Below are 15000 nucleotides of genomic sequence, written 5' to 3'. Positions count from 1 at the left end.
TCACACATACAGCTTCATCTGAGACAGACTCAGTCCTGCGAGTTTTAGCTTTGGGCTTCCCGTACGGGATGTGGGCAGTTTTGGACTGGAACAACTCTGGATCACATTCAGACATGCTGTTAGTGGCCGACTAAAAACAGACGACTTCTGCAACCCAAACATCCCATAATTCCAGACATTAAGACTATATTTGAGTTTGCAATTTCAAAACAACACAGATGTAGAATCACAGTCACTTTTGCTGAAGTCTCCTGCGTCTCAGATGTTTCTCATGAGAAAAAGGCTTCAGTAATGTCACATGTGTCTCCTCTAGAGTTTCAGAGATCTCAATAACGTCTCAAAGTGAGTTCAGATTTGCCAGCATATCAATTCTTCAAGAGAAAAACTGATCTGAGTTGATCATTTTACAGCTCTATGCTCTTACTGGACTCATTTGAGTCATTCTCAGGCCGATTTCACTTAAGGAATTTTATGAGAAACATTTGAGACAAAGTTGACTACTGACAACTACATGTCTATTAGCTCTGAGGTCATCTGTATACTACAGTACTCAAAATTGGGTGTTTCTTCAACTGTTTCATGTCCCAGTGTTTCCAGCACACCAAACAATTTTGCCCCTAATAAAGTGTTTTCAAAAGTTAGTGTACTTGTTAATCAAGTGGACAAAAGTATCATTAGCTATGTTTCCATCCAAGTTGCAAATTTAACTTTGTGCGACCCCGCGTCCACATGCGCTACACTCGACACTGTCATTTAAGGGTTAAACTTCTGGCGCACCGTGTCATGTGACACAACAGCATGACGTCGATCTCTGTGAAGCGCCAACAAAAGTGCCTCTGGTAAGAAACCTTTTTTTATCCCCTTTTCTCCCAATTTGCAATGCCCAATTCCCACTACTTAGTAGGTCCTCGTGGTGGCGCGGTTACTCACCTCAATCCGGGTGGTGGAGGACAAGTCTCGGTTGCCTCCGCTTCTGAGACCGTCAATCCACGCATCTTATCACGTGACTCATTGTGCATGACACCGCGGAGACTCACAGCATGTGGAGGCTCATGCTACTCTCCACGATCCACGCACAACTCACCACACGCCCCATTGAGAGCGAGAACCACTAATCACGACCACGAGGAGGTTACCCCATGTGACTCTACCCTCCCTAGCAACCGGGCCAGTTTGGTTGCTTAGGAGACCTGGATGGAGTCACTCAGCTGACTCCAGGGGTGATAGTCAGTGTCAATACTCGCTGAGCTACCCAGACCCCCAGTAAGAAACCTCTTTAAGTTTTTTGATTGACACCTGTTTGGTTGTAAAGAGTAGAGTCTCTAGTTTCATTTGACATGCCGCTTTAAATAATCAATCTGTTTTTCGCATGTCAGTGCGCTGATAAACATGATGTCCACATACGTGGATTTTGGGACATTATTCCCACGAAAGTTGAAAAACTATGTTGGTTATTTTGAATAACTTTCAACACATCTGTGGGTCAAAAAACTATTTTCTCTAGGACATTTATATATATATAAATATATATATATTGCTTGTTTATTAGGTGCTACTAGTTACAAATCAAAAAGGGAAATGGAAAATGCACACCGCAGTCACGCTGTGCGAATAAAGCCATTTTCATCCCATGTGTTCAAAAGAACAAAATCATCACTTTTGGAGAAATTGTAGCGACTGTGAATCTTTTACTATTAAAACACTTGTGGTTTAGAGCATGCAGATAGAACAATGTAAAGAACTTTGTCTCGTGTCTGGAAGCAACAGCGCGTCACACAGTTCTGGGAGCGCTATGTATGTGCGTTCATCCATCCTTATGACTTCACCGTGCGGATATTTTGTCACTAAACCTGCTCTTCGGCACAGTTCAAATCTGTATTCGACTCACTGCAGGCTTTGGATTTTTAGGATGACCAGAGCAACATTTCAAAAGCAATGACTGATCCGCTGGGTAGTCCAGTTATTAACTAGTCATGAGTTATTCAGTCACATGACTTTTTGATGCACATCTTGCATTCCTAATAAATTCCAATAGCCGTTTATTTGGTAAATGTGTTTCCATCATACTTGATGCACATTTCTTCTTATCAAATAAAAAATGTATCCACCTCAAGAGAGCGTATACGTTTTTAATGAGGATTTTGGAGATTTTATTTGCATCTTAGTGTTTCCATCCAGCAGTTCTTAAGCAATTTCCCAAAATGTGCATAAAAATACGTGGATGGAAACCCAGCGATTGAAGAGCATGCTTGAGATGAAATATGAGACAAGTGATGTTTAAAGAAAAATAAAGGGAAATAGGACTTGTGAGCAGAATATGCTTATTGAGCTGTCATTTCCAATCAAGCTATAAGTTTGCCAAATTGTGCAAAACGTGTGAAATATGATTTAATTGTGTGTATTTAGGATGCACAAACGTTATCAATAAAATTAACCTCATCAAGACAAAGGAGTCTGTTTGTCCACACTGTTGAACATTGTTAGGAGACACATTAAATCAACTAGTGAGTATGAAACATTTTTAATGAGTTCACAGTGCTCAAAGTGCCCGAAGTTGAAGAAACACCTAATTATTAAGGGGTGTATACTAATATTTGGCTGTTCCCATCTGATGCCACCTGCCATCGCAGTCAAATGTTTCTCTTGGCATTGTTGTTTTAAAAATACATGGCTGTAATATTTCACTTGAGATAAGATAAAAAATGTGTGCTAATTGTACTGGCTTCACATTGATGACAGAGTTGAAGAAGGGAACGACACAATCCAGCTGAGAGATGAAACTGAGCTCAGGGGAGAATCCGATTTCTCTCAGCGCTCGGTTTAACATCGTCTTCCTGTCTGAGCTGTTAAAGACAGAGCGCTTGAATAGTTCACACTCAGTCCAGTGATGTAATATGACCTAGAGCGATAGCTCTTTCTCTCACACGGCCGCCAACACACCGTCACTTTGAGACAAATCAGCATATTTACCATTCCATGTGTCAGGTGACCTTGAGGAGAAGGAGAAGCCCGTACACACACACACACGCACAGAGGTGAACTCAGAGAAGACGAGCTAATGACTTGCACAGAGAAACACGAGACAGGAAATGAGCGTAATTTTTTAAGCTCTTTTCCACTTTAAAACGCTCCTTCACTTGGCCTGAATCCCTTCACAGAACTTTCGTTTGCTGGACTGTGAAGCCCCTTTTCCGTTTAATAAAAGTAAATGTAGCGCTACGGAAACATGCCAACCGTTGCGTGTCACTGCGTCTGGAGGCGGAGCCAAGCAAACCACGCCCACATTTCTGCTAGCACTATTACCGATATCAATCAACATCTGACATTTTTCATGCGTCGAGACAGTGCGTCGGTGCGGCATTTACATTTACATTTATTCATTTGGCAGACGCTTTTATCCAAAGCGACTTACAAAGGAGGAAAACATAAGTGAATCATCTTAAGGAGACAGTGGTATGAAAAGTGCTGTATTACAAAGTTTCATTAACATCAGTATAGCATTCAAAACAGATTAAAGTGCAACAATAATCTTGTTAATCTTGCTTTTTTTTTTTTATTAATACAAATAAAATTCATTTGTATTATCCTAATGACTGATGTGTGACATTTTCCGCACAGTAACCATAGCTAAAATTTATCACAGCAGATTTCACTCAAATATCCACGTGTCCTGCCAGAGTACACAGAGCCAAACATCTGGAGCGACCGCAAGTATTCCAGAGGGAATCTTTACCTCATCTGCATCTGTGGCTGTTAGCTGCATTATCCTGAAGCCGTCACTGATGTTCTCCTGGATTGTGACGTCCAACGTGTCAGTGGGAAAGATCGGAGGATTATCATTCACGTCCTGAAGAGTGATCTCAACCTGAGAGAGAAAGAGAGAAAGAGAGACCTTCATTAACCACAGCAATTAAGAGAGACTGACTGCAATCTGTGACAACTGACAACAGTGAAAAAAATATTTTCAATATCAACACAGTGAGCAAACAGAGCAATAATCCACTCGAGGTAGTGTGTAAGCGTGATTTTACCATAGTAAAGGGATTTTTTTTTTAAACAAAGTGCTCCATTAATGCTTTTATAAAATCGCAGCAACAGCAAGAATATGATACAATACACCAATTTGATCACTTTCTTATCCATCCATCCATCCATCTATCTATCTATCTATCTATCTATCTCTTTTCTATATATCTATCCATCCATCAACTTAAAACTTACTAAAACCAAAACTAGTTTTGTCAAGCCAACATCAAAGATTGTCCAGAAAAAGCTAAACTATCTAGTTAAAATAGACTATTAATAATCACATTAAATAAATTGGTTCTACTTCAGGACTCAGCTTCTACATAATTCTTTACATTGTGACATTATTTACATGACAGTTACGCACATTTTACCCCCAAATTTTCATTACCGCAACACAAAAAAAGATAGTCAGGTAATTTTTTCTTGTATAACGCTTTTTACAATACACACTGTTTCAAAACAGCTTTACAGAAAATCATACCATAATGTCTGCAATGTATGAAATGTCTTAAAGTCACCAGTGTACAGCTTCATTGAAAGACATGCCTTAATGGTCTGTATGATATTCTTATTACCACAATGTGAACAAAAAGATATTATTTAAATCTTGAAGTATTTACACATCAGAGCAGTACTCCCTTGGTAGCTTATGATCTTTCATTTTAGATTTTATTTTCATTTAAAAAGTCATTGTATAACAGCAATTTTTACAGTAAAAGAAAATGACAATGTTACGGTAATGAGAATCACCATCGAATCCAATGGGAATAGTAAAACTTCCAAACACGTTAAGGTAATGAGAATCACCATCGAATCCAATGGGAATAGTAAAACTTCCAAACACGTTAAGGTAATGAGAATCATCATCGAATCCAATGGGAATAGTAAAACTTCCAAACATGTTACGGTAATGAAAATCACCATCGAATCCAATGGGAATAGTAAAACTTTTAAACACGTTACAGTAATGAGAATCACCATAGAATCCAATGGGAATAGTAAAACTTCCAAACATGTTACGGTAATGAGAATCACCATCGAATCCAATGGGAATAGTAAAACTTCCAAACATGTTACGGTAATGAGAATCACCATAGAATCCAATGGGGATAGTAAAACTTCCAAACATGTTACGGTAATGAGAATCACCATAGAATCCAATGGGGATAGTAAAACTTCCAAACACGTTATGGTAATGAGAATCACCATAGAATCCAATGGGAATAGTAAAACTTCCAAACACGTTAAGGTAATGAGAATCACCATCGAATCCAATGGGAATAGTAAAACTTCCAAACACGTTAAGGTAATGAGAATCATCATCGAATCCAATGGGAATAGTAAAACTTCCAAACATGTTACGGTAATGAGAATCACCATCGAATCCAATGGGAATAGTAAAACTTCCAAACGTGTTACATTAATGAGAATCACCATTGAATCGTAAAACATCCAAACGTGTTACGGTAATGAGAATCACCATTGAAACCAATGGGAATAGTAAAACTTCCAAAAGGTAATGAGAATCATCATTGAATCCAATGGGAATAGTAAAACTTCCAAACATGTTACGGTAATGCGAATTTGGGGGTAAAATGTACTTAAAGGTCCTGAAAATAATGTCACAATGCAAAAAAAAAAAAATCATAATGGTCCTAAATGTAAACTTCATTTTCTTTATGCAAAATATAATTTCATTTTTAATGTTATTTTTGTATTGATTTTGGGGTTAAATATGAGCAGGACATTTTCTTGACAGGTTTCGTGCGAATCAACCATTTTTCATTATGCCAGCTATGTCAAACTTCCTGGGTGCTGACATCTCAGCGAAATCGGAGATGAAGATTTCTACACAAGTTTCCAAGTCGGAAGTCTGACCACAACTTCGATGGCGTTCCATTGTACTTTTCCTAGTAAGTAGTTGGAATTTTCAGAGTTGAATGAATGCAGCATTAATGATATCATCCAGTAGCCGCATAGAACCAACAAGTGATGTACACGAGTAATCGACTAATCGAGTACTCCTGCACTAACTAGTCGGCTATTAAAAACACTAATGAAATATTGCATATTGATTTTCCTTTGCGCATTTCCATGCTGTAGACAATAGTTTACGTATGTAGACTCAGAGTTTATATATGTGCATTACCCTACTGCTATGTGTGCAGGTGTGTGACTACTTTACAACAACTTTGAACAACTCAGTTTTATAATATACAATAACTCACACCATCTTCATTACATCTAAATCCTCCTAAAGGTCTAAAACTCCTAAAACCCCACATAAAATCACTTGAATTCAGCAGCCAGTTCCCATGTCTCCCACCTCTCTCCTCATCCTGAGGAATTTTAATATCTGCTGTATTTAAAATTACAGAACTGCAAGCTGGATGAGAACACGCTTATAAACCAAGCAGAGGAAGTGAGAGAGTTGATCTGGATCCAGAGTTTAAATGTGTGTTATATTCACTCTAAATGAACAATGTCGTCATATATGGAACATAACAGCGTTTATCAAGACAAATAACACACCAAACACCCTGCGGGGGGGAATTCTGACCCGGTCAATGTGAAGTTCAGTACTTGAACTCAAAGCCTGATCTCTGTAAATATCCACATCAGAGCCAATAAACTCATCTGTCTGAGGCAAAGCACAACTACATATAAAGGCACATGTTTCAGGATCTCAATAAGCCATTGAGTTTCTTACCAAATGAAGGAAACCAAACAAAAAATGCAGAGTCTTAATTTTATGGGAGAACTCCATTAAGTCCCATGAGTGATTGAAGAGCAACATCTGAGCAATAACACTGCCCCTTTCATAGAAATATAGAATATTTAGCATAGAAGCAGAGTGAATTCTTTAGGAGGATCAAAGACTCCCTCATCTGGAAATGTCCACAGATCCAAACTGGTGACTTTTATAAAACTGTGATGTGACTGAGACTAAGACGTTTGAGACGCACGTTTTATCTCAGTGCAAAGTCTAAAATCAGTTCCTGCATTTGCAGTTTGGAGATTCCACCAGCAGGTGAACTAATGTGCATAAAATAAATAAAGTTTTAGCCGGTCCATATTCTCAAATGTTAAGTTGAAACTATGGACCGGGCAGGGGGGGTACGCTTCAATAGACGGTTCGCAGAGGTGCGTGGATACAAAAACGGACGGGACGGAGAGGTGCAGCCACCTTGGTGTGCGCACATATTAAGTCTCCTGTGTGTTGCGATTGTACAAAACGGTTCCACCTCTAAAAAACAAAATTGTGCCCAAGACAAAAAATGACCAAAATGGCAATTGCGAGTGGGGTTAGGCCAGGCCCTGGCCACCCCCTAGCTGTGCACTGACGACAAAGCAGACCACAAATCCACTGTAAAGTGCGCATTACATGTACACTATATATTTATATAATGAAATCACAGCATTTGTGCTTTAATCTCAACTTTCTTTATATCGCATTTAAAACAACAGAGTTGACCAAAGTGCTACACAGTAATAAACTTTAAAACTTAACATTTCTAAATTACCACATACACAAACACCAGTAATCTAAAACACAAACACTTCAAAATAGGGTTGTCAATTGGGCAGATAAACTAAGTTCTAATTTTTACCTTAAATATTTTCAAAATTCGAATTTTAAAGGCGGCTGATTTTTTTTAAATTGACGTTGTTTCCTTAGTTCACAAGAGGGCACAATAAATACATGAACCATTCAGCACCCTTAAATTATTGCAAAGAACATTCCTGGCTGTTACACAAAGAGCATTTCATTTTCAACTAATGTGCATAAAATAAATAAAGCTGCCACAGTTTACTACCCCAGACTCAAGCTTCATAATAACAGCGATATACCACATTGTTTTTTATTCATTACAGTTGTATGTAGAGTAGCAATATTCAGTGGTATTCGGCTGAACTCGGTGGTGAGCGGCTCAGACTCAGACCGAACTTCATATGAATTAAATAGTCTACTCCTCTCTCTCCTCTCTCGCTGTTGCTGGCATGCTAGTGATTACCGCCATATGTTGTGACCCCTGGATTATATAATAGGACGCAGACACTGCAATAACCGGAAAAGAACCTCAGAATTAAATTGCACTTGACCCATCCCATCAGCGCTTTGTGCGCAAAATTTCGCCAAACCCACTTGCGCCTAGACTTAGTGCAAGCTTGCATGAAAATATCAAAACTTCATGGCCATGCCCACTGACTTTCCGCATGTGATTTCAAGCATAGCGCTGCACTTGTGCTCTTTAAACTGGGCCTTTTGTCTGTACAGCTTCAAGCTTATTACACGGCTACTTAAATAAATATGAAAATGAACATGAACATGAAACTAAAAATAAGCACATGAAATGCTGATTTGACAGTAAATTATTTATTATGTGCAAAGAAAGAGAGTGTGCAGTGATTTGAGAGACATGAAACTAGCATGCTTGGGACAAAAGTCAATTATACAGTTTAACATCTTTATACACAAATATTTCACCGCAGTTTAGCAGGATTGACCAAGATAGCCATGTAATATGTGTCGACGAATGAACAGACAAAATGAATCAATTGTTTGAAGTTTGTGCAATCAGTACCCAAATGCTGTATTTACCTGTATGTTTCCTATAAGTATACCAGGAACGCACAATTTGTCTTCGCTTTACATATAGTACATTTTTCTTTTAATAGTAAGATATGTTCGTCTTTTAGACATTGTTATATTGCAAATGCTGATAATCATTTCAAATAAAGCTTTGTTGTCTTTGCTATCATTAATAAAGTCCAGTGTTTATCTTTTGCAAGTTTCACTGCATGAAACGGGTCATTTTCACAGTAGGAACCTGCAGAATGATGTTTAAAAAAGGACAGAAAGAGAGTGACAAACGTTTAGAGACACACACATCGTGAAGTGAATAATGACGCAGGAAGCTCCGAGTGTGAATCATTATTCTGGACACTCTGATTCCCATCTGTCTTTTGTTTTCAAGAACATAAGATGGAAATGATGTTTAAATGGAACGGAAGTCCTTTTGTGAATCTTGAAAATACCATGTCTTCAACAGAACGCTGAAGTAAACGCCACAGATGTTGTCTGTTGTTGCAAGAGAAGCTCAATGTGTTTCTACTCGCAGCCAAATTGAGCTGATTTCTGCCACAGCACTTCTGAGATCGAGTTTCCCCTCATTAGTAAATATGTTAGTCATTAGCTAACTCCCTTGATGAGCATACATGTTTCTAGATCAATTATCTGTGTGTCGCCAGAGTTTGACCTCCGTTCAGAGGTGAGAAGCTGATTGTTTTCACACCAGCGTGATCTGCACGCTTCAGGCGCCAAGAATAACGCAACGGCTGAAGAATTATCTGTCCGCGCAGCGTCTTCTTCCATTCCGACCGCGCGGCCGGGGACACGCTTAAATCAACAAACGATGAATATTTATGCCAGGCGCAATTGCCTGTGAAGTGTAAATAATCCCGAAGCATCATCAGCGCAGTAGAGAAATAATTACAGACGCTGCGCAGAGTTTATTTTACCCGCAACCCCCTGGGAGAAGCATATCAAAGCGCAGAGCTTGGAACAAAAATAAAAATGCAAAATGAAGAGAACAACTGGAAACACAAGATGGGTGTCTAATGAGAATACACACAGGTGAAACACCACTATAACACACACACACACACACACACAGAATAGATTGAGTTTCAGTCCCCTGTATCTCAATGTCACCCGTTCGCAGCCTCATTGTGTCTATTATTAAACACTGCTATCAAACATTCATACACACACATATGCGCGCTTGTGTTTCTAGTGTGTGCTGTAGTATTTGGCTGAAGTTACAGTTAGTAAGGTTAGTTGAAGTTCAGCTCTCTTCAAAAATATAATTGATTATTTTCACTTTAATTGATCCTTCAATCTGAAAATAATTCTTTCTTTGACTCTTTCAGCCCAAACATACAGAGCCCCTTAGACAACAGGGAGGACATTTATTTTCTGAAACAGAACTGCATTCCGTCGCAACAGTTTTGTTCCCTCACAAAGCGTTTTATATTTCATTACAATATTTTGCGTTCCCTCGCAACAGTTTTCATTCCATTGCAATACGTTTTGCATTCCCTCGAAATAGTCTGCATTTCCTCGCAATGTGTTTTGTGTTCCCTCACAATTGTTTGCATTCTGTGTACCCTTAAAAAACATTTTTTGCATTCCACAATATTTGCCGTTACCTTGCAATAGTTTTAATTCACTTGCAATGAGTTTTATTTGTTCCCTCACAATAGTTTTCATTCCCTCACAACAGTTTGCATTCCCTCGTACTGCGTTTTGTGTTCCCTCACAATAGTTTTCATTCCCTCACAACAGTTTGCTTTCCCTCGTACTGCGTTTTGTGTTCCCTCACAATAGTTTTCATTCCCTCACAAAAGTTTGCATTCCCTTGCAATGCGTTTTGTCTTCCCTCGCAATCATTTTCATTCCCTCGTAATGCGTTTTGTGTTCCCTCGCAACAGTTCTCATTCCCTCGCAAAAGTTTGCATTCCCTCGCAATGCATTTTGTGTTCCCTCGCAATAGTTTTCATTACGTTGCATTAAGTTTTGCATTCCCACGCAATGCGTTTTGTTTTCCCTCGCAATAGTTTTCATTCCCTTGCAAAAATTTGCATTCCCTCGCAATGCGTTTTGTTCCCTCGCAATAGTTTTCATTCCCTCGCAATGTGTTTTGTGTTCCCTCGCAAAAGTTTGCATTCCCTCGCAATCCGTTTTGTGTTCCCTCGCAATAGTTTTCATTATGTTGCATTAAGTTTTGCATTCCCTCGCAATGCGTTTTGTGTTCCCTCGCAATAGTTTTTATTCCCTCACAAAAGTTTGCATTCCCTCGCAATGCGTTTTTTTCTGTTCCCTCACAATAGTTTTCATTACATTGCATTAAGTTTTGCATTCCCTCACAATGCGTTTTTTCTGTTCCCTCGCAATAGTTTTCTCTACATTGCATTAAGTTTTGCATTCCCTCGTAATGCGTTTTGTGTTCCCACACAATAGTTTTCATTCCCTCGCAAAAATTTGCATTCCCCCACAATGCCTTTTGTGTTCCCTCACAATAGTTTTCATTCCCTCGCAAAAGTTTGCATTCCCTCGCAATGCATTTTGTGTTCCCTCGCAATAGTTTTCATTATGTTGCATTAAGTTTTGCATTCCCTCGCAATGCATTTTGTTCCCTCGCAATAGTTTTCATTACATTGCAATAAGTTTTGCATTCCCTCGTAATGCGTTTTGTGTTCCCTCACAATAGTTTTCATTACCTCGCAAAAGTTTGCATTCCCTCGCAATGCGTTTTGTGTTCCCTCGCAATAGTTTTCATTATGTTGCATTAAGTTTTGCATTCCCTCGCAATGCATTTTGTTCCCTCGCAATAGTTTTCATTATGTCGCATTAAGTTTTGCATTCCCTTGTAATGCGTTTTATTCCCTCACAACAGTTTTCATTCCCTCACAAAAATTTGCATTCCCTCGCAATGCGTTTGTGTTCCCTCGCAATAATTTTCATTACGTTGCATTAAGTTTTGCATTCCCTCGTAATGTGTTTTGTGTTCCCTCGCAATAGTTTTCATCCCCTCGTAATGCGTTTTGTGTTCCCTCGCAACAGTTTTCATTCCCTCGCAACAGTTTGCATTCCCTCACAATGCGTTTTGTGTTCCCTCGCAATAGTTTTCATTCCCTCATAATGCGTTTTGTGTTCCCTCGCAACAGTTTTCATTCCCTCGCAACAGTTTGCATTCCCTTGCAATACGTTTTGTGTTCCCTCGCAATAGTTTTAATTATGTTGCATTAAGTTTTGCATTCCCACGCAATGCGTTTTGTTTTCCCTCGCAATAGTTTTCATTCCCTCGCAAAAATTTGCATTCCCTCGCAATGCGTTTTGTGTTCCCTCGCAATAGTTTTCATTCCCTCGTAATGCGTTTTGTGTTCCCTCGCAACAGTTTTCATTCCCTCGCAACAGTTTGCATTCCCTCGCAATGCGTTGTGTTCCCTCGCAATAGTTTTCATTACATTGCATTAAGTTTTGCATTCCCTCGCAATGCGTTTTGTGTTCCCTCGCAATAGTTTTAATTCCGTTGCATTAAGTTTTGCATTCCCTCGCAATGCGTTTTGTGTTCCCTCGCAATAGTTTTCATTCCCTCGTAATGCGTTTTGTGTTCCCTCGCAACAGTTTTCATTCCCTCGCAACAGTTTGCATTCCCTCGCAATGCGTTGTGTTCCCTCGCAATAGTTTTCATTACATTGCATTAAGTTTTGCATTCCCTCGCAATGCGTTTTGTGTTCCCTCGCAATAGTTTTAATTCCGTTGCATTAAGTTTTGCATTCCCTCGAAACGTGTTTTGTGTTCCCTCATTGTTTGCATTCTGTTCCCTTAAAGTTTTGCATTCCACTGCAATATTTAGCGTTACCTTGCAATACTTTTCATTCCCTTGCAATGTGTTTTGTGTTCCCTCACAAAGTGTTTTGTGTTCCTTGACAAAATTTTGCATTCCACTGCAATATTTAGCGTTATCTTGCAATAGTTTTCATTCCCTTGCAAAGTATAGCATTCACTCGCATGCTTTGCATTTCTTTGCAATATTTTGCATTCCCTCACAATACTTTTGCATTCCTCCATTCCCTCGCAATGCATTTTGCATTCCCTGACAAAAAAGTTTGCATTCTATTGCAATATTTTTCATTACCTTGCAATAGTTTGCATTTTCTCCCAAAGTTTAGCATTCCCTCGCAATAGTTTTCCTTCCCTCGCAAAAGTTTGCATTCCCTCACAATGCATTTTGTATTCCCTAACAAACAATTTTGCATTCCCTAGCAATTGTTTGTCTTTCCTTGCAAAGTTTAGTGTTCCCTCACATAGTTTATTGTTCCCTTGCAATATGTTTTGCGTTCCCTTACAAATTAGTTTTTATAGTAAATGCTGTGGTATTTGTTGCAAAATAACCTCAAAATTTAAGTTGGTTTTACTACAGTACCAGTATTTTATTCATGGTAAAACTGTCGCAATAATACAACAAAACCAAAACTATGGTAATAAGCATTATATCATCCTGAAAGAAAAAATGGTTAGTTGTACTATAGTAACACCATGGTTAACTTGTGGTACATTTTTAAAACAATGGTTCTTACCACAAATAAATGTTACACAGTAACTGCAGGTTTACTATAGTGAAACTATTCTCCCGAGGGCATGATTTAATGGTGGAGAACATTGTTTTAAAAAAAAACATTTTACCACAAATTACCTGAATGACATTTGAACTGTGTGTTGTGTTCATTAATACACTGAACACAATGTCTGATGTGAGAACAGTTTGACTAAAGACACTTATTCAATGATTAAACCTTCATTTAGTTTTCAATATGTTAAAACTCTTGGTCTTACGCCATGAGCACAATTAAAAAACGTAACGAGAGATGCCAGAAATAGAAAATAAAATAAAAAAAGTTTAACTACAAGATATTTTCTAATACATAAAAACTTGCTTCTCTTGTTGTGTGTTTTCATGAGTTTGTACAGCCGTTAAGCATTACAAACATTCATAAAAATAACATGTAATGAAACCGAGACTTTGAGGCACTTCTGATAAACACACAAACACAGCAGGAGCCACAGAAACAAGAGCGCAAAAATGTGTTTCTGTTTTCTGCTTTGATTTTCCTGATTCTGAGAATAAACTCACTGAATGTCAAAAAAGCTCAGACTCTTCCCTATCTCAGGAGACTTCATGGAGTTCTCAGTTATTCTTTATTTAATTCTCCCAAAATTCCTTCGGAGAAATTAAAGTGGCACGATTATCTTATTGTATGTCAGTCACTGACCATTTGCTGTATTTTTATGTCTCCTTAGGAATTTTTGGCGAAACATCTGAGACAAGAAGTGCTTTTCCATCGATATTGTGATGCTTATTTTATTTATCCGGATCTATTAAGTTCCAAAACATACTAATAACTTTTTTTGAAATGAATGATTAAGTTGTGTACACACTCATGTACTCAAGAAGCAAGGAAGTTACTTCAATATCATGAACTTTATGGTTACACCACTTGACATTTTTAAAGTCATTAAATAATTTGTGTTTATTTTTTGTGTAGAAAATGCAAGAAAAGTTGTGTACACTCACATGTATTTTAAAAGTATTTTAAAGTACAGTATTTTATTTAATGGTGACACCACTTGACATTTTTAAAGTTATTAAATTATTTGTATTTATTTTTTTATTTTTTATTTTTTGTGTAGAAAATGCAAGAAAAGTTGTGTACACTCACATGTATTTTAAAAGTATTTTAAAGTACTGTATTTTATTTAATGGTGACACCACTTGACATTTTTAAAGCCATTAAATAATTTTTTTTGTACTATAATATTATATACTATTTTTTTAATAAATGTATGAAACTCACATGGAGACAGAAACTGCATTTTATTCACACATTTGATGTGTTTTTATCTAGATTTTTAAAACGCTTCTCATTTTTAACACCTCTGAAAACCTTATTTGTCAAAGACTACGTTTACATGGACACCAGAAAGCCGTTTATTGCGAGAAAGCTGCTTAAAGCTCAAAATCGGTGTATGTGTTTACATGTGTAAATAACAAACATGGCATCCGAGGAAGACTTCTCCGTTGCTTCGCTTTATTTCCAGATATTCCAGAGTTGCTGCTGTGTTTGTTTACTTCACTTTCTATCATGACCTGGAGCAGAATTGCGCTGCAATAGTGGGGTTTCCTCTTACCTCAAACTCCGGGATTCCCCCAGTGTACTTGAGCGCATATACGCGGACGTGAGGGACAGTCGATATTTTACATTGGTGTGTATAAATGAGTATAGTTCATAGTATGGTATGTGATTTTCCCTCTGGACTCCAAGAAATAAATTTAATTATTTCCGTTGTTGACTTGTTGTTGGGCTCCATCCTATGATGTTTGTTATTCGGTCTGTTCACACACA

At 38.1% G+C, this 15000-nt stretch overlaps 1 protein-coding gene across 1 annotated transcript in view; it reads right to left on the bottom strand.

The window, feature by feature from the left end:
- LOC127418062 (protocadherin Fat 4-like) overlaps positions 1-15000 on the bottom strand; it is a 117050-nt gene that overhangs the window by 56589 nt on the left and 45461 nt on the right. The window contains exon 2 of the mRNA XM_051658417.1: positions 3734-3865. Within this exon, the coding sequence (XP_051514377.1) occupies positions 3734-3865 (132 nt within the window). The remainder of the gene's footprint in view (positions 1-3733; positions 3866-15000) is intronic.

Source organism: Myxocyprinus asiaticus, chromosome 27 (assembly GCF_019703515.2).
Source record: "Myxocyprinus asiaticus isolate MX2 ecotype Aquarium Trade chromosome 27, UBuf_Myxa_2, whole genome shotgun sequence".
NCBI classification, from domain to species: Eukaryota; Metazoa; Chordata; class Actinopteri; order Cypriniformes; family Catostomidae; genus Myxocyprinus; species Myxocyprinus asiaticus.
The sequence above is the reverse complement of the archived record's forward strand: the minus strand, read 5'-3'. Positions and strand labels throughout refer to the sequence as shown.